A 22,418-nucleotide genomic window follows, 5' to 3' on the forward strand; every position below is an offset into this window, starting at 1 on the left:
ACATAGTTCACGTTTGGCGATTTGTTCTCTTCGTAATGGACCTACACCCAAACTTGGACCCCGACTCGGACCCGGACCCAGACCGAACTCGGGCCCAAACTTGGCCCGGACAGCCGGACACGGACCCGGAGTCGGATCCGAACCCAGACCCGGAACCGGAAATGCTACTAGAAAAGTTGGTTAGGTGGGTGGGTGGGTTTGAACTGCGATTCTCACAGAACAGAACTGCTATCAGAAAAGTAGGTTCGGTTAGAACTGTGACCCTTACAGAAACGAAATGCTATCAGAAAAGTGGGTTGGGTTAGGTTAGTACTGCGACCCCCCGCGGGTTGCTCACCTTGTCGTGGTGGAGGGGCTTAGTAACCGTGGCTTGGTCACCCACGGTGAAGCGAAGAGGCAACCAGGGCCGGCCTGTTTGAGGCGCGGGCTGGCCCGAGGAGGACGCTCCAAGTGGGCTGGTTAAGCCCGCTTGTGATGCGCCGAAGGTGGACCGTCGAGGAAGAGGAGTGTCGGTATTGCGGTAAGCCGTTTTCCCTATCCTAGGCGGCCGAGGTGGGATCGCAGGGGAAGAGGAGTGATGGTATTTCGATGCGCCACTCTCCCTATCCCCTGCGAACTTGGCGGGGCCGTTCCGCTGTAGCGGCGTTGGTGGGGCTGCAGAGGAAGAGGAGTGTCGGTGTTACGATGTGCCGTTCTCCCTGTCCTCTGCAGCCGAGTTGTGGTTTTGCGGCAGAACCATAGACCTGATCTGTCGCCGGGTGCCGGGGAAATTCCTGGCGCCCGTGGCTTCCTTGTGGCGGGCTCGGGGGGGTCCGCTACAAGCTACAATACAGAATGGAAGCCGAGGAGGAAGGCGCGTCTTACCATCTGGCGCGCCGAGCGTGAAGGGCCTTCGGGCATTCGCGAAGGAGCCGCGCTCGTGGGCGGCTGCCGCCGGTGGGGTCGCGGATGACAAGCGCAAGCGTTCCTGTAACCCCTCCAATAGGGCGGCGAGGCAGCATATGGGGGGTTTATAGTGGGTAAATACACCGTGGGCCTCATTAGCCTAGACGGGAGTCCCACATAACCACTCGAGTCACCCCCCGCACCCGGGTGGTATGCGTAATGCATTTTTCCCTCCTAACAAAAAAAAAAGGTTAGTACTGCGACCCTTACAGAAAAGAAATGCTACTAGAAAAGTGGGTGGTTTTACCTCTTTTTCTACATAATTAGGCAAAAGATGCTGTCTTTTTCATTTCATTGTCTGGAATCTAAGACTAAGAGTGCACCATCAACAATAAGTAATCTGTCAACGGCATCCCCCATTGAAGTCGTTTTTTTTCTTAAATAGTATTTTATACAATCGTGATATAATAGAGAGCTTTTCAGTCGAGTACCGTGTTTAAGCAACGAAGCTTGCTGAGTTGCTTAACTAAGGTACGAGATTGAAAAGCTTGATTATATCACTATTGTATACAATACTTTTTCTACGAGACAAAAAAATTATACTTTCAACTAGTAGAATCATACCACCAAACCAAACCAAAACCAAAAGTACCTATACAGCTAAGATACGCGAGCTGCCGCAGCCCGCGATACCTTCATACTCGTGCGCGCCCCGGCCGCGGCCGCCGCGGGCCCGGCGCGGGTTGGTCAACGACACCTCCTCATAACTCATGAGGCCCTGGTACCTGCTCCGCGCTAAATTCAATTTTAAGACAGTTTTTTCTCGATTTTGGCCACCGTAGCCTATGGAGACTAACAAGCAACGCTAAGCGGTTTTCGTAGGGTATGAATGTTGCTATGTAAAGGGTGTCACATGCACGTTTCTGACTTATAAAGCAATTGTTTCTACTACAACATAAAATAAAATGTTTTTGTTGGCCAACCAATCACAAAGCAGGGCGACGCAGCAGCGTGTTTAAGTAGGCTAATTTGCTTTGATTCGAGTCTCCTTAAACAAGAAATATTTTATCAAAATGTATGAAGTTCCATTTTCAAAATTTTTATAATTGACTAAACCGTATCGATAAAATTCTTATGCTTGAGTCGGAAGTGCCATAGACTATACAACGTTGAAAAGAGTAAGGTTGTAGTGTTGCGTGAGAAGTTGTAATACACAGATTATACTCGACGAGTAGAAAAAAATATTTTCCTTCAAATTAAGGTTTCAAAACAAATAAAATCGTAGATAAGTTCCGAAAAACTCATTTGTACGAGCCAGAATTTAACCCCAGAAATTCATATGTATATTGTATATATGTATATCCGTATAACATTTTGTAGGAGGTTATATTACAATTACAATCGTTAAGGGGCCCACTGACTATCAGTCCGCCGGACGATATCTCCCTGTCAGTTGTTCGGAACTGTCAAATTTTTGTTCTAACTGACAGGCCGATATCGTCCGGCGAACTGATAGTCAGTGGGCCCCTTAAGAAAGCAGTACGTACCTATCTTGTATTTTAATTTGTATTATTTAAGGACTCTTGAAACTGCTCACTCATTGTTCAATAAGTTAAATCAAAAAATACAAGTTAATCGCGGTATTACACCATTGTCACACGTTAATAGAAATTAGACTTCAAGCTAGCCGTCACGGTGGTGTAATGGTGTTGTCTAGTACGAACTTTGACTTATACATCTTCGTAAAGACAGGCCTTACGAAAACTACGAAGTGGGCCAGTTCTTTGGTGCTCAAATATGGCGTTTGTTCACGATTTCGTTAGTGTGCAGGTTCGCTCAGCATTATATGAAAGGGCCTATCCTTACATTTGAAATCTTTGGGTACGAATCCATCTGTTATCTGGCCTCTTTTTCCGCATAGTTGTTAGGATCCTAGGGATCAAAGGCTAGGAGAAGAGCGTGAAGCGACTGCAAAGTGAAAAGCGTTTACATTACAACATGTGCCGATATTAAAAAGATTTGTTTTTAGACGAAATACCGACACAAGGCTAGTAATAATAATATTAAATAGAATACGTACACTTCTTCTAACTGTATAGTCAAGTTTATATGTACGTCATAATACTCATAATATACGTAGCGACTATATTAAAAACTGGGGTAGACAAGCAATTTAAATTGTACCGTTATCTATACCGCGGCCGAGCTAGCAAAGTAGCACATGATTGGCGCGACAGTATCTCGCGGCGAGATAGACTACCCGTCCCTCTTTTATTCACATAGTTAGAAAAAGACGGGTAGGCTATTTCGCCGCGAGATACTGTCGCGCCAATAATGTGCTAGGACTACTGGTAACGTAAATACACAAGAGTTAATAATCCACATACATTATGTTGTGGAAATTACGTAAATGTTAATTTATTCTTCGTAAAACCATGATATCAGTTTTGGACATAGGTTATATGTATATAGGCAATACCTATACATATATTGGTAGGTACAGTTGTGTGCAATATAATAGCAGTCAATAAGATAATGAAAATTAGGGGTAAACTATAACTTTAGATCAATTATATTGGATCTTTTTAGGGTTCCGTACCCAAAGGGTAAAAACGGGACCCTATTAGTAAGACTCGGCTGTCCGTCTGTCCGTCTGTCTGTCACCAGGCTGTATCTCAGGAACCGTGATAGCTAGACAGTTGAAATTTTCACAGATGATGTATTTCTATTGCCGCTATAACAACAAATACTAAAAAGTACGGAACCCTCGGTGCGCAAGTCCGACTCGCACTTGGCCGGTTTTTTTTATAATTATTTCACATTACTTGACATTGTTTCAAAATTAACTGTAACCTTTACTTAAATAATATTGAAAGTAAAAAAAAAAACATGAATACCGGCTTTTTTACTGACTCGCGGAAATTCTTATAAAAATGTAGAACCCTATGAAAGAAATACAACTGTGATTTAGTATCTTGCCTATTATTTCTAATCAAAGCTTTACATCGAAACATTCGAAACCCATGTCATCGAGAAAAAAATTAACTTTTCTATAAGACGATCTGCGTAGCAGAGTGTACTAGTAGTCCATCATTCCGACTTTGTTGTTGATTTTTTACCAAATACTTGGTTTTGTATTTGGTAAAATTGTAGTTTAGATGTAAAGCTTTGATTGGAAATAATAGTCAAGTTACTAAATCACAATTATAATACACAATTGTATTTATTTAATAGTGCGTTCTACATTTTTATAGGAATTTCTGTGAGCCAGTAATTGTGCAACGAGGGGGGTAAGTGAAATATCGGAAACGAGGTCTTTAGATTCACGACAGCCGCAGGCTGGAGTGAATTAAAGACTCGAGTTTGCAATGTTCTTACGCCACCCGGATTTACACACAATGTTTTTCATCACACTTGTGAAGAAAAAACTAAATTTTAAGCGGAATAATTCTTAATTACGGTGACATTTCAAATATTCATCCGCCATATTGTCTTGTTTTGACAGGTTGATAGGCATCGATCGCACAGACCTATCCGGCATTCAGCCATAATTAGAAATTGTGTAAAAATATTTAAAACGGCTAAGGTCAATATGGGTAAGTGTGACATACTTTTGTAAAAGTTTAATTTGAACACATAAATCAATATCATAAAGTTGGATTTCGAACTGTGCCCTAAGGTACAATATGGTATGGTTCAACTTTAGCTGAAATCAATGTGTTTTATTTTTTAGTGCAAATATCTTTGTTAGTGCACGCTAGACAACAATTTTTAATATTAAAACGCAATAACCATGATACTAAACGATGATAATTTATAAATTTTGACCTATACTATATACTTGGTTAGTTATCATCATTTATGATAAAATATAATCCCGGGGTAACTGTGACATATATGTTCCAACCTGGGGTGGAAAACATTTTTTAATGAAAAATGCACTTTTAAGAAAAAAAAAATTACGAAAAAAATATGTAAACAAAACAAAAATGACCTTCTATTTATAGGAATAAACACACTTCATAACGCTGTGGCGCTTGTTGTCGGTTACGGTTACGAAAAAAATTAGGGAAATTACGGTAATTAGACTTATTAGATGAAGATGAAACATAATACATACACCGGTGAGATAAAAAAATAAGGTTGGTACCTTAATTAATAATTCCACGCAGACGAAGTTGTGGGCAAAAGCTATTAGTCATTGATGATACAAAAAATGATTGTTTACGATCTCTGATACGGGGCAAGTGTAACATACAGTCACACTTGCCTCAAGTGAGATAGACACACTTTCCCAGTCACTCATTGTATAAATGCCACGTGTAGGTTCCAACTCGTATTTAAAAAATTGTGAGATTACAAAATGACGATAATCTTAAATTTCTTGACAACGTCACCTTTAGTAATAAATTCGACACAATTGATACTTTATGTACTCATGACAACAGATTATAGCAGTATCAAAATCTCAATTATTTTACGTAATGTGATGGTCAGTTACACTTGCCTCGTCGCTACACTTACCCGTACTGACCTTATTACATTTATCAAATTAAATATTTTTAAACATAAACAAATATACTAAATTATAAACGATAGTATTTTAAAAGTAAAACTTATTTATACCTAGTTAATTCGTATGAATTAGTAACATAATAAAAAAAACTATAACTCCCTAGTGAGTTATAGCTTTTTTCACAATCTATAATTCCCGCGGAAACAATATACGCCTTTGTCCTTTAGTAGGTACACCTGCATGAAATAAGATCTTTTTCGAGCATGTGTGATGAAAAAGTAATTTGATGTATTAATTTGGAATAGATTTGTAGTATTTTACAGCCGGTATTTTATTCTCGTTGGCGTGGTCAAAAATGTGGTTCACTCGGCAGCAATAAAGTTTGTTTACCTCTCGTGCCTTGAACTTGAAATCCTCGCATCGCTCAAGATTCCACTGTAAAAACCACTTTCTACGCTTGTGGTTAAATTTTGGAGTGTTTCACTTGCTCGGGTCTCTACATAATATATACATATTAGCAAGGGTGTCTCTATATGTATTAACAAGAACATTAAGCCTTGTTAAACTAATAACTATTTCCGCATAGTATGTACTTACCTTCTCTTGTACGTATATAAAGCATTTGATTTCAGAAATAAAAAATATAAAAATGAGTCAGGCCATATTCTTTACTTCAAAAGAGGAAAAAAGATTAATAAAATATATAATTTTCACCACATACGCTTGGAAAGGCTCTCTTTATTTTAAAAAGGAGGGGGCACAATTGCTCTGCTGCTGCAGCTGCGGCTGCAATAAATCCACACGATAGCAAAGGAGGGGGCACAATTGCTCTGCTGCTGCAGCTGCGGCTGCAATAAATCCACACGATAGCAAAGGAGGGGGCACAATTGCTCTGCTGCTGCAGCTGCGGCTGCAATAAATCCACACGATAGCAAAGGAGGGGGCACAATTGCTCTGCTGCTGCAGCTGCGGCTGCAATAAATCCACACGATAGCAAAGGAGGGGGCACAATTGCTCTGCTGCTGCAGCTGCGGCTGCAATAAATCCACACGATAGCAAAGGAGGGGGCACAATTGCTCTGCTGCTGCAGCTGCGGCTGCAATAAATCCACTCGATAGCAAAGGAGGGGGCACAATTGCTCTGCTGCTGCAGCTGCGGCTGCAATAAATCCACTCGATAGCAAAGGAGGGGGCACAATTGCTCTGCTGCTGCAGCTGCGGCTGCAATAAATCCACACGATAGCAAAGTAATTTGATGAAAAATTTGACTTGTTTCGTCACATTGAGTGGTCAGTTAGGCTGGGCTTTTAAGCGACGATTTGGAATGACAAATATTTAATATTAATATATTTTTTATTTGTTTTCGTTTAAGAATGTTTTACACCTAGTATTTTAAACTATATTATACTCAGCAGCAAAGTTTGCCTCTCGCACCTTGAAACTCTCGCAACGCTCTAGATTCTATTTTTTGAACCACGAGCATAGCGAACCGACCTTTTGCTTGCTCCGTCTTATTATAAATAAGCATGAGACGTAAATAACAGTTTTCTTGTACTGGGTAGTTACTAAATTCACCGATAGCTTTGCAGCCCCCTCAGTAGGCTTTTCTTCCGCTAAGAAATTAGGTATATGTAGAAGCTTTGATTTTACCTTAGAATTATATTTACTGAAATCTCGAATCTACCTATGCCTACAGGTAGACAATTAAAATTTTCATAGTAAATCAGTAACTTAAAACCGGCCAAGTGCGAGTCGGACTCGCGCACGAAGGGTTCCGTACCATTACGGAAAAAACCAGCAAAAAAATCACGTTTGTTGTATGGGAGCCCCATTTAAATATTTATATTATTATGTTTTTAGTATTTGTTGTTATAGCGGCAACAGAAATACATCTGTGAAAATTTCAACTGTCTAGCTATCACGGTTCACGAGATACAGCCTGGTGACAGACAGACAGACGGACAGACGGACAGCGGAGTCTTAGTAATAGGATCCCGTTTTTACCCTTTGGGTACGGACTGACGATTCTAAAATTATTATATATTTCCAAACTTGAGTTTGTAGTTCCTTACGACAAAATTACTTCTATTGTTGTTTCATATTTTTCCATATTTATTCTACTTGTGTCGCTTAATGCGTATTGAAAAAAAAAACAGGTTTTAACAGCTATTGTAAGCTTCATTAAATTGTTTGGAAACGTTAATTAAATCGAATATGCTATTCTGACATCACATTGAAGAATGAATGTATCGTAGTCGTCCTAATTGATTGATAAGTATGAAGCGGAAAATTGTGAAAAATTCGCTTCGAATTTCATATTGCTGGTCTGTCTGGCTGAAAGCAATCTGAGTACTTATGTGGTATTGGTAGATGTTGAGATGGTATGTTTGTTGGTCGGGCATCGGGCAGGGCTGGCGCCCCCGGCGGCGGCGGCCGGCGGCGGTACTAGCGGCCCCCCGGCCCGCAGCGCGAACGCCACGCAGTCTTCCCGCGCTACTCGCATCGCACGTGCTGTAGCCCGCATTCCACGTAATACTATATACTCGTATTACTAACTTTATCGAGAAACGACCACAATCAAGTGCTAAATAACCGGACTTAATTAGTGCAACTTGTGCTTTTAATGTGATCAATTACATCATTTAATAGGGTACTGTGTAATGACTTCAGTGCTCTATCAATTAAAGTTGCTGGTAATTGCATTGCTCTTTTTACTTCCAATACATTAATTAAGATCTTACATGGGACCGGAACGCATTATTAATGTATGGAGTTTATGAAACCCTCCGCTGGATGGACTTAGTAGCCGTTATTGAATTTTAAATGGTAGGTAAACTTTAATTACTAATGTATACGTAGTTTATAAAGTATTATTAAAATAAGTTTAAATCTGTATGTCGTAGTATCGTATTTTAAAAGATAGGTACTTATATGTGATTATGCACGTGATGTCAGAGCAATTTAAAGTGCTGTTCAATTTAATCACCATTAAGAAAATTTAACGTATAAGTTCGTTACGGCTCTACTGCCCGCGTTATTTTAGTGAATGTTATTGTACGGACCTAATGACACCGTCAGAATATTTTAGCGTCATGATTATGTAAAAAGAATATATATAAAGCCACAATTAAAATACAATTACAAAATTATCTGTAGTTTTCGTAAACTACTCACGCTACACACTTATCTAGTTCGCATAGATAAGATGTCGTTTCTTAATGAAATAATTTCTGTAGTAGTTCGACATATTATCTACAATTATGTTATCTACAGTTGTAACCTAATTTAGATATTTATTATTGGTTATTCATTTATTTTATTTTAAAATTCTATTCATGCAACAAGGCCCATATTACATATACCTTATAAAATAACATACATATAAACTAAATATACACCGTGTTATTTTTTATTTCCGTTAATTTTAAGGGGAGATTCTTCAGGTTAAATAAAGTTAATTTCTCTAAGAAACTAGTATTTTAACGCTTACAGTTTTTGAGATATTCAATAAATAAATTTAATTGCTGAGCCTGTGTAAAAGATTCTTCATTGCCTTCAAATTTTATTTATTTTTTAAGTTTCGTCAGTAAAGAGTTTTCCATTGATAGCTATTCACTACAAGAAGGTTACTGAGGTGAGTTAGTTTGACAATTCCGACATTACCTACTTTTCTTTCATTATGTGTCACACTAACTTTTACGTAACTCTAAAGGACCTTTTACAATGCAATATTCATTTATTTTGTATGAAAAAGGAAAAAAATATTTTCTTTCGAATTTTACAAAAAGCGATATACCAGATACAGGTAGCTTCTATTAATGTACCAAGCAACGTGTTGAATTTAACGGAAATAAAAAAAACACGGTGTATAATACAAAATAATTTAACTATATTTATTTTAATTAGTATTACTTAGCTATCTAGAAACTATAGGTACACAAAATGTTAGTATACATACTTATGTGGCTCTACGCATTTATATTCTAATAAGGATCGAGTACCTAAGTTAATCGTCCCACTGCACTGGACTGCAACTTGCACGTCGTGGTATCTAGCTACTATTTACTGTTCGCTTCCATCACTTTCTTTGTTTTGTTATGTGGCTCTACGCATTTATATTCTAATAAGAATCGAGTACCTAAGTTAATCGTCCCACTGCACTGGACTGCAACTTGCACGTCGTGGTATCTAGCTACTATTTACTGTTCGCTTCCATCACTTTCTTTGTTTTGTTATGTGGCTCTACGCATTTATATTCTAATAAGGATCGAGTACCTAAGTTAATCGTCCCACTGCACTGGACTGCAACTTGCACGTCGTGGTATCTAGCTACTATTTACTGTTCGCTTCCATCACTTTCTTTGTTTTGTTATGTGGCTCTACGCATTTATATTCTAATAAGGATCGAGTACCTAAGTTAATCGTCCCACTGCACTGGACTGCAACTTGCACGTCGTGGTATCTAGCTACTATTTACTGTTCGCTTCCATCACTTTCTTTGTTTTGTTATGTGGCTCTACGCATTTATATTCTAATAAGGATCGAGTACCTAAGTTAATCGTCCCACTGCACTGGACTGCAACTTGCACGTCGTGGTATCTAGCTACTATTTACTGTTCGCTTCCATCACTTTCTTTGTTTTGTTATGTGGCTCTACGCATTTATATTCTAATAAGAATCGAGTACCTAAGTTAATCGTCCCACTGCACTGGACTGCAACTTGCACGTCGTGGTATCTAGCTACTATTTACTGTTCGCTTCCATCACTTTCTTTGTTTTGTTATGTGGCTCTACGCATTTATATTCTAATAAGAATCGAGTACCTAAGTTAATCGTCCCACTGCACTGGACTGCAACTTGCACGTCGTGGTATCTAGCTACTATTTACTGTTCGCTTCCATCACTTTCTTTGTTTTGTTATGTGGCTCTACGCATTTATATTCTAATAAGAATCGAGTACCTAAGTTAATCGTCCCACTGCACTGGACTGCAACTTGCACGTCGTGGTATCTAGCTACTATTTACTGTTCGCTTCCATCACTTTCTTTGTTTTGTTATGTGGCTCTACGCATTTATATTCTAATAAGAATCGAGTACCTAAGTTAATCGTCCCACTGCACTGGACTGCAACTTGCACGTCGTGGTATCTAGCTACTATTTACTGTTCGCTTCCATCACTTTCTTTGTTTTGTTATGTGGCTCTACGCATTTATATTCTAATAAGAATCGAGTACCTAAGTTAATCGTCCCACTGCACTGGACTGCAACTTGCACGTCGTGGTATCTAGCTACTATTTACTGTTCGCTTCCATCACTTTCTTTGTTTTGTTAGGCCTTTTTAAGATTGTGGAATTTAAATTCCTTTGTCTTGTAATATTCTGTGGGTTCCGTAGACTTTCCAATATCTAATATATGTGACGTGACTGTGAATGTATGTGGGTTGTAAAAACTGATTTGATAAAATGGACCTGCTCTTTATATGTAAAAATAGTAAATAATGATAACGTACTTATTTCAAATCAGGAACATTAGAGTACACAATAAACATAGATTTACTTATGTACATTAATACACACCCGTAGTGGTGAAGTTTAGTTCAACAAAATAAAAAATGCTACCACCTATGGCACGTTCAATTTATGCCTATATAGGCAGTAGGCAAAGGCATTAGTGTTAACTTGACGTAGCGTAGGAAAGTTTTCAACATTGGTATGTATTTTATTTTTCGTAAGTCATCGTATAACAGGAACAGGCAAACCAAAACATCATCCTCGGCGTTGAATATATATAACAAACTATCACTGTTTAAAAAATAAATATCAAAATATTTTTTGTCTAAGTTTAAACTGAGCTAGACGCTCTCAATACTCCGAAACCCCCAGACATTTACTCCCTTTGTTTAGCCGTTCTACCTCTTTAAACATAGGTACCTACAAAGTAAAATAAAAGTAACGCGTTTAAAACATTCAAATAAAAAATTAAAAACAACCTTAACCGCCCTCTACACAATCCCTCCGATCCCTCGGACCCCTAAAAACTGGTAGAGCAGGTCCATGTTTGCTGGCAAAGAAATGAGTCGCTACTTAATTGTTACGATAGATGGCAGCTCCGAAGAACGTTTCCCATATAAAAACCTCTTACATCAACTTTATTGACGCTGATAATGGATGTTTTACGAGTGTACTGTTTTTTATAGCTGCGTGAAATTTAACATGTAAATTTATATTTTGGGTATGTGTTAAATTAGGTTAGGAAACAGATTAAGCATCTTTCGGAATACCTACCCATACATGTCATATATTGTACTGGTACTGTATACAAATTCCATGTGCCATGTGTCTGTATTGTTTGTATAATATTATAACTAGCCTTTGCCAGCAACTTTGTGTGAAGTCTGTACCGATCCCGAATAAACGATTGCTAAGAGGATACAATTCGAATATGTTTTTTTATCTTCATATAGTTATCCCTTATCTCCTACGAGTTATTAACTTCGTAAATAGGAACACATTAAGTTTCTGATGAAAGACACATTCCGTTGGTAATAATAACATCAATTGATTTAACGCTCCTACAGTGGGAGGAGCAGAACGAGGTCACCGACCGGCAATTATAATGTCCTCCTAGAGAATATAATACTACCATCTATTCTGGCCGGTTACCGGTACCATTTACACAAACCTTATCATTGACGAACCACTTACACAAAATACCTATTCTACATTTTCATTGATTAAAAATAATTAGTTGTTCTAGTTTAGTCATTGAATATTAAATATTGTTCTAGTTTAATTATAACGCTACTGATATATACCTCCCCCTAATATTCCTCTCCTCTAATATTCGATTGATTATAAATAAAAATATTAATAAATATTATATTATAGGACATTCTTACACAGATTGAATAAGTCCCACAGTAAGCTCAAGAAGGCTTGTGTTGTGGGTACTCAGACAACGATATATACATAATATATAACTACTTAAATACATAGAAAACACCCATGACTCAAGACCAAATATGTGCTCATCACACAAATAAATGCCCTTACCGGGATTCCAACCCCGGACCTTCGGCTTCACGTAAAAACAGGGGAATTTTGAAAACAATCAAACATTTTTAGGGTTCCGTAGCCAAATGGCAAGAAACGGAACCCTTATAGATTCGTCATGTCTGTCTGTCTGTCCGTCCGTATGTCACAGCAACTTTCCTCTGAAACTATAAGAACTATACTGTTGAAACTTGGCAAGTAGATGTATTCTGTGAACCGCTTTAAGATTTTCACACAAAAATAGAAAAAGAAACAATAAATTTTGGGGGTTCCCTATACTTGGAACTGAAACTCAAAAAAATTTTTTTCATCAAACCCATACGTGGGGTATAGCACAATCGGGTTAAGTATAACCTCGAAATCCTTCCAAAGTTATGAAATTTGGTATGTATGTTAATTAAAGGTCTCTTTTTCATGTCCACACTATTTGACATTTGGGGACCTCGAGGAATCGCAGCCATCTTGCAAAATGTGTACCATCCTGGAGAAATTTGCGTTTTACTCTAAATATACGTTCTCTATGAAAATATGGTGTAAGGTAACATTAAAGCATATTAAATTCTACACAAAAAAGTCCTAGATATCTTTGCGGAAAAAATACATCTTGTTAGAAAATAATAGCTGAATCCAGATTTAGCGCTTATACCCTTTCAGTATAAACCCATAACCCTACTTTCTGTTTAAGTCGCAATCGAGTAAAATGTTGATATTGGGGTAGAACGTGTACAAATGTATAGACAAAAGTGGAATTCATATTCCTCCAAGTTTCATATTAAGAGAATATCCCCTGAAAGGGTATAAGCGCTAAATCTGGATTCAGCTATTATTTTCTATAACAAGGTGTATTTTTTCCGCAAAGATATCTAGGACTTTTTTGTGTAGAATTTAATAAGCTTTAATGTTGCCTTACACCATATTTTCATAGAGAACGTATATTTAGAGTAAAACGCAAATTTCTCCAGGATGGTACACATTTTCCAAGATGGCTGCGATTCCTCGAGGTCCCCAAATGTCAAATAGTGTGGACATGAAAAACAGACCTTTAATTAACATACATACCAAATTTCATAACTTTGGAAGGATTTCGAGGTTATACTTAATCCGATTGTGCTAATCTATGGATAGGTCTTCAAAAATGATATTGAGGTTTCTAATATCATTTTTTTTAAAACTGAATAGTTTGCGCGGGAGACACTTCCAAAGTGGTAAAATGTGTGTCCCCTCCCCCCTGTAACTTCTAAAATAAGAGAATGATAAAACTGAAAAAAATATATGATGTACATTACCATGCAAACTTCCACCGAAAATTGGTTTGAACGTGATCTAGTAAGTAGTTTTTTTTTTAATACGTCAAAAATCGTAAACCGCAATTTACCTTTCACTCACGTTTCGCACAAAAAATACATTGCTAAAATTATGTAATGTACGGAACCCTCGGTGCGCGAGTCCGACTCGCACTTGGCCGGTTTTTTTGTGTTGAACATGAAATTTATATGTTTTACAAAAATTACTTTATTTTCAAAAACGATTTAGCAGCTCCCTTTTTAAAAACTTTTATAAATAATATTAATTATAAATTATTACTTATAGTCCCTTAACTTTATACGAGCCTACTTTTCGAACTGTTTAATCTAACCTACCTACTTATTACAAAACTTTCTACTTTCCACGCTCTAAAAACATAATAGATACATCGTATCATTACGGATGCCAGATTTAATTGACAATTATTGAGATATATCGGTTAGAAAAATAGCTCCGCTTGTTATCATAATATATCTCCTTTCAAGTTAACGTTTATTATAATGTATGATGTTGAGTAATTGTGGCAATTACATACCTCGTGGCATAAACGTTTGTATAAAGGATATAATTATACACTGTACAATATATAAACTCGCTCCCTGAGTGTCAGATGCAAACTATTATTTTACTTAATGATATAAATAACACAGAAACAATTATCAGGCATGTCCCTTTCACTTAGTTATTGATAATATTGTATTTTGTGCTGGTTGCCCGCTGGGAGCGCAGCCGGTGTGCCACAAAACCGGTCCGAAAGGAATGAGACCGACTTGTGGCTCAAGGTACCACTATTACAATGTTGATCAATCGGATTTTGAATCGACTGAAACATTTAGGTACTTAACTATTTAGTTCATCTCTTTTTACACGACATGTACTGAAATGTAGCGTTTTATTTAATCATGTTCGTCTGTCTCTCCGTATGTCACAGCCATTGTACTCGAAAACTATTAGCCTTATTTAATAAAATTTGGAACATTTCGGAACACGTACTTTTTCTACTGTAGAATAAAACTATCTTCTGTAACGTAGAACTTTTGTAGTCAGGGTTCGTTTTACATCACATTTATGCGCATTTTTATATAGTTTAAATTAAACCAAAGTGTACAAAATTGTAGGTTTTACGATACGATATATATTATGTATAATAAATTAAATGCCGAATTAACAAAAGTCAAAACCAATAAGTTTATAGGTCAAATGTTTATTTAACATGAAGCTTAAAAATATTAAAAATACTGATGTTTATATAAAATGTAGCTTTAAATAAGTTTTACTTTAGAGATATACTGATATTTATGTATTTCTTTTATTTGTTTTTGAATAAGCAGTCTAATTAGAATAATTTTATAACTGTTACAATATTTATCACATACAGATATACGTGTTAGGTATATCATACTAGAGCGGTACTGTCATAGTAAATTTTGTAACCCCAGTAAATTCACTGCCATCTGTCGACAAACTTTAAAACTAAAAATGAAGATTTATAAAAATACGACAGAATGTATTTAAATATAGATAAATGATTTTTTTTATTTGCATTAATTATTTTTATGATTTTGACCCATGTTCTTTCACTGATATGCGTTAAAATTGTTAAATAACAAAGGAAACCGTCAACGCCATCTATACCACTGTAGGCCAAAACTAGTAGCGCCCTCTGAATGAGAATCAAATTTTCTTGATTTTCGAGGCACGTTTTTTCCTTAGACTGTATCTATCTATTACGGAGTTATATCTATCTTTGGTATATCTTTATCACACGTATATTTTACACGTGACGTGTATTTTTATTACCTGTATATTTTTATGTATCTTTGATTTTTTCGCCTTATATCCGTCTGACTGTCGTTTTCGCCACATAACTAAGTTTACATAGTCCTTCACCTTCATGTTGATGAAACATAACATAGGTACATCGTTGCAGAACCCGTTATCGATTTTAGTCGCAAAAATGTAAAATTGATAGATTCAGTCGCAGAAATTGTACACCTTTTGATACGTAATAGAAATAAAAAGTACTGGTTTCTTTTACGTCTTCTCACGCACGTCTTCTCATCTTGCCGTCTTACAGATAAATTTTTAGGGTTCCGTACCTCAAAAGGAAAAAACGGAACCCTTATAAGATCACTCGTGCGTCTGTCTGTCTGTCCGTCTGTCACAGCCTATTTTCTCCGGAAGTAATGGGCCAAACGGACATGTAACGTAAACAAATTAATTTTAAACACGGGGGCCACTTTATTTTTTAATTTTCTCATTTACAAAATGAGAAAATTAAAAAACAAAGTTTTTCAAACTATATCGTGTTACATATCAAATGAAAGAGCTCATTGTGAGAATGTTAAATATATATTTTTTATAATTTTAAGATAAACAGTTTAGAAGTTATTCAAGAAAATAGGCAAAAAATGACCATTCCCCCCCTTTATCTCCGAAAGTACTAGGTCAAAAATTTTGAAAAAAATACAAAATAGATCTTTACCTATAGATCACAGGAAAACCTATGAGAAATGTGCAGTCAAGTGTGAGTCGGACTTAATTACTTAGTCCGACCCGACTTAAGTCGATCCGACCCCTACGGGTTTTTTAAAGACATTTCACATAAAAAATACATTGTTTAAATTGTGTAATGTACGGAACCCTTGGAGCGCGAGTCCGACTCGCACTTGGCCGGTTTTTTGACAACAGACTCACTAAATTAGTAATGATATTTTTTCTAATGGACGTTTAGGTTAACACGCGTAAAGCACTGATTTTGTCGCTCTTATTTGTAAATTTCGTAAAGATTGGACGGCTAAAATTAGTAATTTTGTATTACACATATCCTGTACTCCACCTTTTACAGACTGCATTTTTATTATTATTACTTTGAACATAGTCATACAATGATTATGTGAGACCTGTACTTATGTACCTTACGTATGTTAAACAAATAAATGCTTTTGACTTTTGAAGTAGTGTAAATGAAAGTTAGACGAATTCAATTTTCTCCAGAAATTACTTCAAAACAAGTGACAATTTCTCTGAAAATAGACTTAATTTCAACGTAATTTTGATACTTAAACAATCTACAACATTTGCTGAAACTGTTCTTATACATCAATTTGTATAATTTACTACCATATTTTTTGATGAGTTTTTAAAAACTGCCCCTTCTCTTCATATATTTACCAGTAACGCACGGTCACACGCTCGCGACCTCATTATTAAAAGGCAAGATAAGAAGACGTACTAATAGAAACCAATATTTGTTATTTAGATATTACGTAACCAAACGTGTATAATTTCAACTACTAAATTTATCAATTTTACATTTTTGCTCCAAAATCGTTACCGGGCTCTTAAGCATGGAGTATAATTCCCACAGTGTTGACGATTTTATAGTAACTAGTAGTAGTAGTGACGACCGGTTTGGCCTAGTGGGTAGTGAAGCCTGCCTGTAAAGCCGATGGTCCTGGGTTCGACTTCGAATCTCGGTAAGGGCATTTATTTGTGTGATGAACACATATTTATTCCTGAGTCATGGGTGTTTTCTATGTATGTATCTTATTCTACGTTTTATATTTATATTAAGTAATAACATTTTATTCTATTCCATTCTATTTATCTATATAAGTATGTATATCGTCGTCGCCTAGCACCCATGGTACAAAGCTTTGCTTAATTTGGGACTAGGTTGATCTGTGTAAGATGTCCCCTAATATTTATTTATCTATTTACTTCCAGTTCTTTAAAATATGCCACAAAAACTGTTTCTGATAAACTGTACGCATTTTTCTTAGTTTTTCAAATAATAAAATTGCCATAAGCCATACTATTGCATATATTATATTATGTACTTCGCCATTGACTTGACCGCAGCAAGTTATCAATTCTGCTAACGTTGCCAATTCCAACTCCTATGATGACAATTAATATTTTTTTTTTTTCGTCGGAACTCACATTAAATAATTAAAAATCAACAACGCACAATAAATCCGATAAAACAGAATTACAGAATGAAACATTTTCAACTTTATCACCTCCATAACAATTTAAAAAAATACCTAAGTCAGTTTGAGTAGACATTTTTACCGCTAACATTTAGATGAAATATTTTAAATGTTTATTTGTGTAGTTAAATTTGTAATTTAAAAATATTGAATTTTGTTAACAATGTCTTAGTTAATATGTTCATGTCGATTTTATATAAATAAAACTGCAAAATATAGCAAACATCGTTTTATTGTTTTTTTTTATAGGCGTAGTGGCAGAATGTCATTACGAATACGAACCATAAAGCAAATACTGCCTATAGTCGCTATAGTTTTTTTAAATAGTTGAATGGCATGATGCTGAGTCACAAAATATCTGTGAAATGGAAATGAAAAAAGAGCACTTTGCCGGCCTAGGCCTGCAGTTTTGTATGAAATTTCTATAAAGACCTCTAGTCTAGCCGCGCCTGAAACGTGACACTTCGCAGCCTATTTTAAGGAATATACCTAATATCAATATTTCATTGCATGTTTGAGAAAAATCTGTTATTTATTAATTGTGGATATATATTGCTCTTTGTGCATCTCACTCGCACCAATAAATCTATAAATATAAACGCGATGGATAGCCGTTTCATAAAGAGATCAAACATAGACATAAATCTCTGAGTTCAAATCGGCCTTCAAGTTAAAAATGTTATATTGTCTAATTGAATAACTATCAATAATTTATTAACAGAATAAAATGTAAATAAAGGTACAGTGCAAACTTAAACTAATTAAAAACTAAAAATCTGTATCTAAAGAGCCTGGAGCATAGTGCCAAAGATACTGGTAGCATTTCCTCGCTGAATCGCAACGCTTATTCGTTGAACGAGGAAGCTGCCAGCTCTTTTGTCCCCTCCCCAGTGACATCAAACAGCCATTTGGCCAAAACCGCAAACAAGCTCTGAGCTCCAGGGCCCCACGGACCTAGGGTTTGGACACCGAAAGGAACAAAGTTGTAATTGGGGTCGATAGTCGATATCCCGTATTTCCGCCTTTTGAGGGTCTTGGCAGCTTAGGCAGCTTCTTTGTAGTACCGTGAAGGTGAGACGGTACAAGTGTGTTTTCACTGGCTGCGGGCGACTGGCTCGAGTATCGCAGGCACGTTGACGGTGACAAGAGACCGGCGGATAATGTCATTGAGCGCGGCGTGACGTGACAATCGCCCCGCGCTTCGCTGGCAAGACAGACCATGACGCCCCAGCTGGTCCACATCACTCCCACAGTGGCATTTATGCGGTGCACAGATTGAAACCCCCAGGCGCAGCCCAACTGCCACACGGAGAGTGTTTCCATCTGGATGAGTGCCAGTATTGGGCGAGGGATATGCGTCGAGAGAGTGACTCTGTGATTTTAGATTATATGGAGGGTCATGTCCCGGGCGGGCAGACAGCGAGGCATTTCTAGCATCGCCCAAACCTGTGATCTCATAGTTTGTGGGGCTTAAGATTTTTCCTACAAGATCAGCAGAGCTGTGGACAGACAATAGAAATGCTGGCAGTGATACGCTAGAAATTCTGCTCAACCCACCATGCGCACCTGGATGCCAGCTTGGACCCTTCGTCTCGGTCCAAAGGCGCGCTGTACGAATTGTCGACGATCCCAAACTCACAAGCGGTATTGAACCTTTAAGTCTAAGGAGAGACTTTGCCTCCTTGTGTGTGTTCTACCGCCTGTACAATGGGCTGTGCTCTGAAGAATTGTTTGACATGATGCCAACGGCCGCTTTCTATCACCGCACCGCTCGCCATCGGCAGTTCGTTCATCCTCACATCCTAGCACCTAAATGGTCGCGTACTGTGCAGTTTAAGAGGAATTTCCTCCCGCGTACGCTTCGGCTGTGGAATGAGCTCCCTGCCGAGGTTTTCCCGAGGGGCTACAGTATGGGGTTCTTCAAAAAAGGAGTGTACAGGTTTTTAAAGGGTCGGCCACGCGCATGTAATATCTCTGGTGTTGCAGGCGTCCATAGGCTACGGTGACTGCTTACCATCAGGCGGGCCGCATGCTTGTTTGCCACCGTCGTGGTATTAAAAAAAAAACCCAAGCCCGCCGTACCCAACGAGTAGACGCTTGAAACCACGATTGTTCAGATAGCTTGAAAAAATAAAATTGAAATGTTATATTATTTAAATCTTCTGAAAATCTTGAACCAGGTCTAATTTAATTTTGAGTATCGACAGTAAAACTTGATGTCGGAACTATACTATAACTATAAACTATTTATATAACACGGACTGTAAATACATACATAAACCGAACTCAAACTAAATGCTGTAATACAGAGAATGCCATTTAAGCTCAGCTCTCTACGCCATTCAATATCGCAATGTTAAGAAATAGAAACTGGAACGAGAATTGCCGCACCGAATAAGTAATAATATAAGGAATGAAAATGTAGAGTAATATTTTTATAACATGACTTTAGTTAGTTACTTGAAAATAATTGTAGTGTATAACTAGCCTTATGAACCGATTTTGCATGAACAACCAGCCTTAAAGTTTATAGTCTATGATTGTTTATTATTTTGGGAACAAATCAAATTATTTTATTGAAATATAATTAATACGAAAGTACAGTGCTACTACGTGAACGAAATTAATAACTAGCTTAAATCTAAAATAGGCCCTTGGGGCATTGTACCAAGGATGCTGGCGGCATTTCCCCGCTGTATCGCAATGCTGATACGTTGTGCGAGAAAGCCGCCAGCTCTTCGGTCACCAGTTACGTCAACCAGACGCTTCGCGATTTCTGCAAACAACTTATGTGCGCTGGGACCCCATGGACCTAGAGTTTCAACTCCAAATGGAACGAAATGATACTCTCTACCGAGGCTCTTATATTTATTACGTTTTAAAATTTCGGCGCTTTCCGCCGCTCCGCCCGCTTTTACATTAGTCCGTTGTTAATTTAATTTAATTTAACTTAATTTTTTATTACATTATTATTTTTAGTATGTGGGTATTTTTGCACTTTGTAATTTTTCCTCAGTCACCCGTTGACCACGAACGCTGTAAAGGGTTCGAAACGTCGGGATGTATTATAAATTCAATATACGCGATATAATCCGTTTTCATAGTTTTATTTCATGAGTAACTATCGCGGTAACCGAAGACAATATTATTTATTAAATTAAATAAACCAATACTCGCTTACTTATAAATTAAAATGCAATTGCGGTTGTATAGCGCTAATTCAATTTAACTAGCAATGCATTTTATCCAAAGTTACCAAACCCGAATTAAAACTTCCGCATCGAAGGGATCAATCACGCAATTCTCAATCAAGCAGAGTAAATAACCAGGACCAAATAATTTGCTCTCCAATTCTCCACCCGATAGTTGGATCTAATCAGCAATTTTCCTAGCAAAGATTGAGAGAACTTGGTTTCTTGATATTATAAAAAGAAAAAAGTAACGTAAAATTGATCGTAACTATCATCCTAGGAACTTAAGGAGCCTATGGTACCTATGTGATTATAACCGCTGTAAGTACTGGCCATCGCAGAATTTATCCTAGTGTAGTACTTAAGTATACTATAGTAAAAAACAGGATCATTAATATTATTATAGACAGTTTGTTATTGATCATTATTATTGACGGCGTTTATTTTTGTTGCAGAGACCAGACAATCTCGAGTTGCCGCTGTCAGCCCCTCGTGACACTAAATCTAGTGTTTACGCTATGAATGATCAAGTGAGTTATTTTATTTTACACGAAAAATGCATTTAGTACCTCTATTTTAATTCAAACTTTTTATCACAATAGTCATACCCCTTCAGCGTCGTGCCCCGGCCTCCAAGCTATACGAGGTCACCTTGATAAAATCCGCTTTAAGCACTGCTATTACGTCGTTATATTTTAAGGATAACGATTATTTTTATGACTTTGGAAATGTAGACCACACGTTGTAATATAGGTATTATTACGTAGGGCCTATGTGGTTCCTATAAAGGGTTCTATATATATTTACTATATTTAGCATTAGGTACATTAATTTTTAATTACCATAATTTTATAAAATAAAAGGTATACTTAGGTATATTACCTTATGTAAGGTTTTAAGACTTTTTAGGCTAATTGAGAATAATGTTCGTCATAATTGCGAGTAATAATGGACAGTATTGATTTAGAACGGGTCAAAACGTACTGGAAAAGTAAGTATTCTTGGTACGTTTTACTAAGACTTTAAGAATAAAGAATTAGAGAAGTATAAGTTTTGAACATGCCTACATAATTATTCAAGCCAAACGGAGATCAAACAGTAATAATATATAGATACAGCTATTTAGGAGCCTATTTAAACAGCCTGTCCCACAGTCCTTGTGAAATGTTGGAAGGGTTGTCCAATGTCACTGCGCTGCGTCTCACTCAGTTAAGCAAAATGTGAGACGTAATTAACATATTGGACAAAGAAATTGGATAGATGGAATACCATCCTAAGGCATACACCACTATTATAATCTACTGAAATCTAAGAGTGCAGGAAACACAAGTGCCTGAATGAGAAGAGTCTTAGTACTGGCCAATAGGAAATGTGTAACCCTGTACAGTGATCTCAGAGTATTAGTGTTTTACATAATACATTACATTAGCTCCTTGTTTGAGCATTTTCGATTATATCATTTACACTGCCTGTGT

General features: G+C 37.1%; 1 protein-coding gene across 4 annotated transcripts in view; it reads left to right on the forward strand.

Moving 5' to 3' along the window:
* The window catches only part of LOC134742372 (TOX high mobility group box family member 3-like), a 40,968-nt gene that overhangs the window by 3,014 nt on the left and 15,536 nt on the right, over positions 1-22,418 (forward strand). For 2 of the 4 annotated variants that reach the window (XM_063675475.1, XM_063675479.1), the window contains exon 2: positions 21,399-21,473. In XM_063675475.1, coding sequence (XP_063531545.1) covers positions 21,399-21,473 — 75 coding nt within the window. Of the gene's footprint in view, positions 1-7,912; positions 8,227-21,398; positions 21,474-22,418 lie in introns of those variants that run through there. The other 2 variants (XM_063675477.1, XM_063675478.1) reach the window with 2 other exon arrangements.

Source organism: Cydia strobilella, chromosome 6 (genome assembly GCF_947568885.1).
Source record: "Cydia strobilella chromosome 6, ilCydStro3.1, whole genome shotgun sequence".
Taxonomy (NCBI): domain Eukaryota; kingdom Metazoa; phylum Arthropoda; class Insecta; order Lepidoptera; family Tortricidae; genus Cydia; species Cydia strobilella.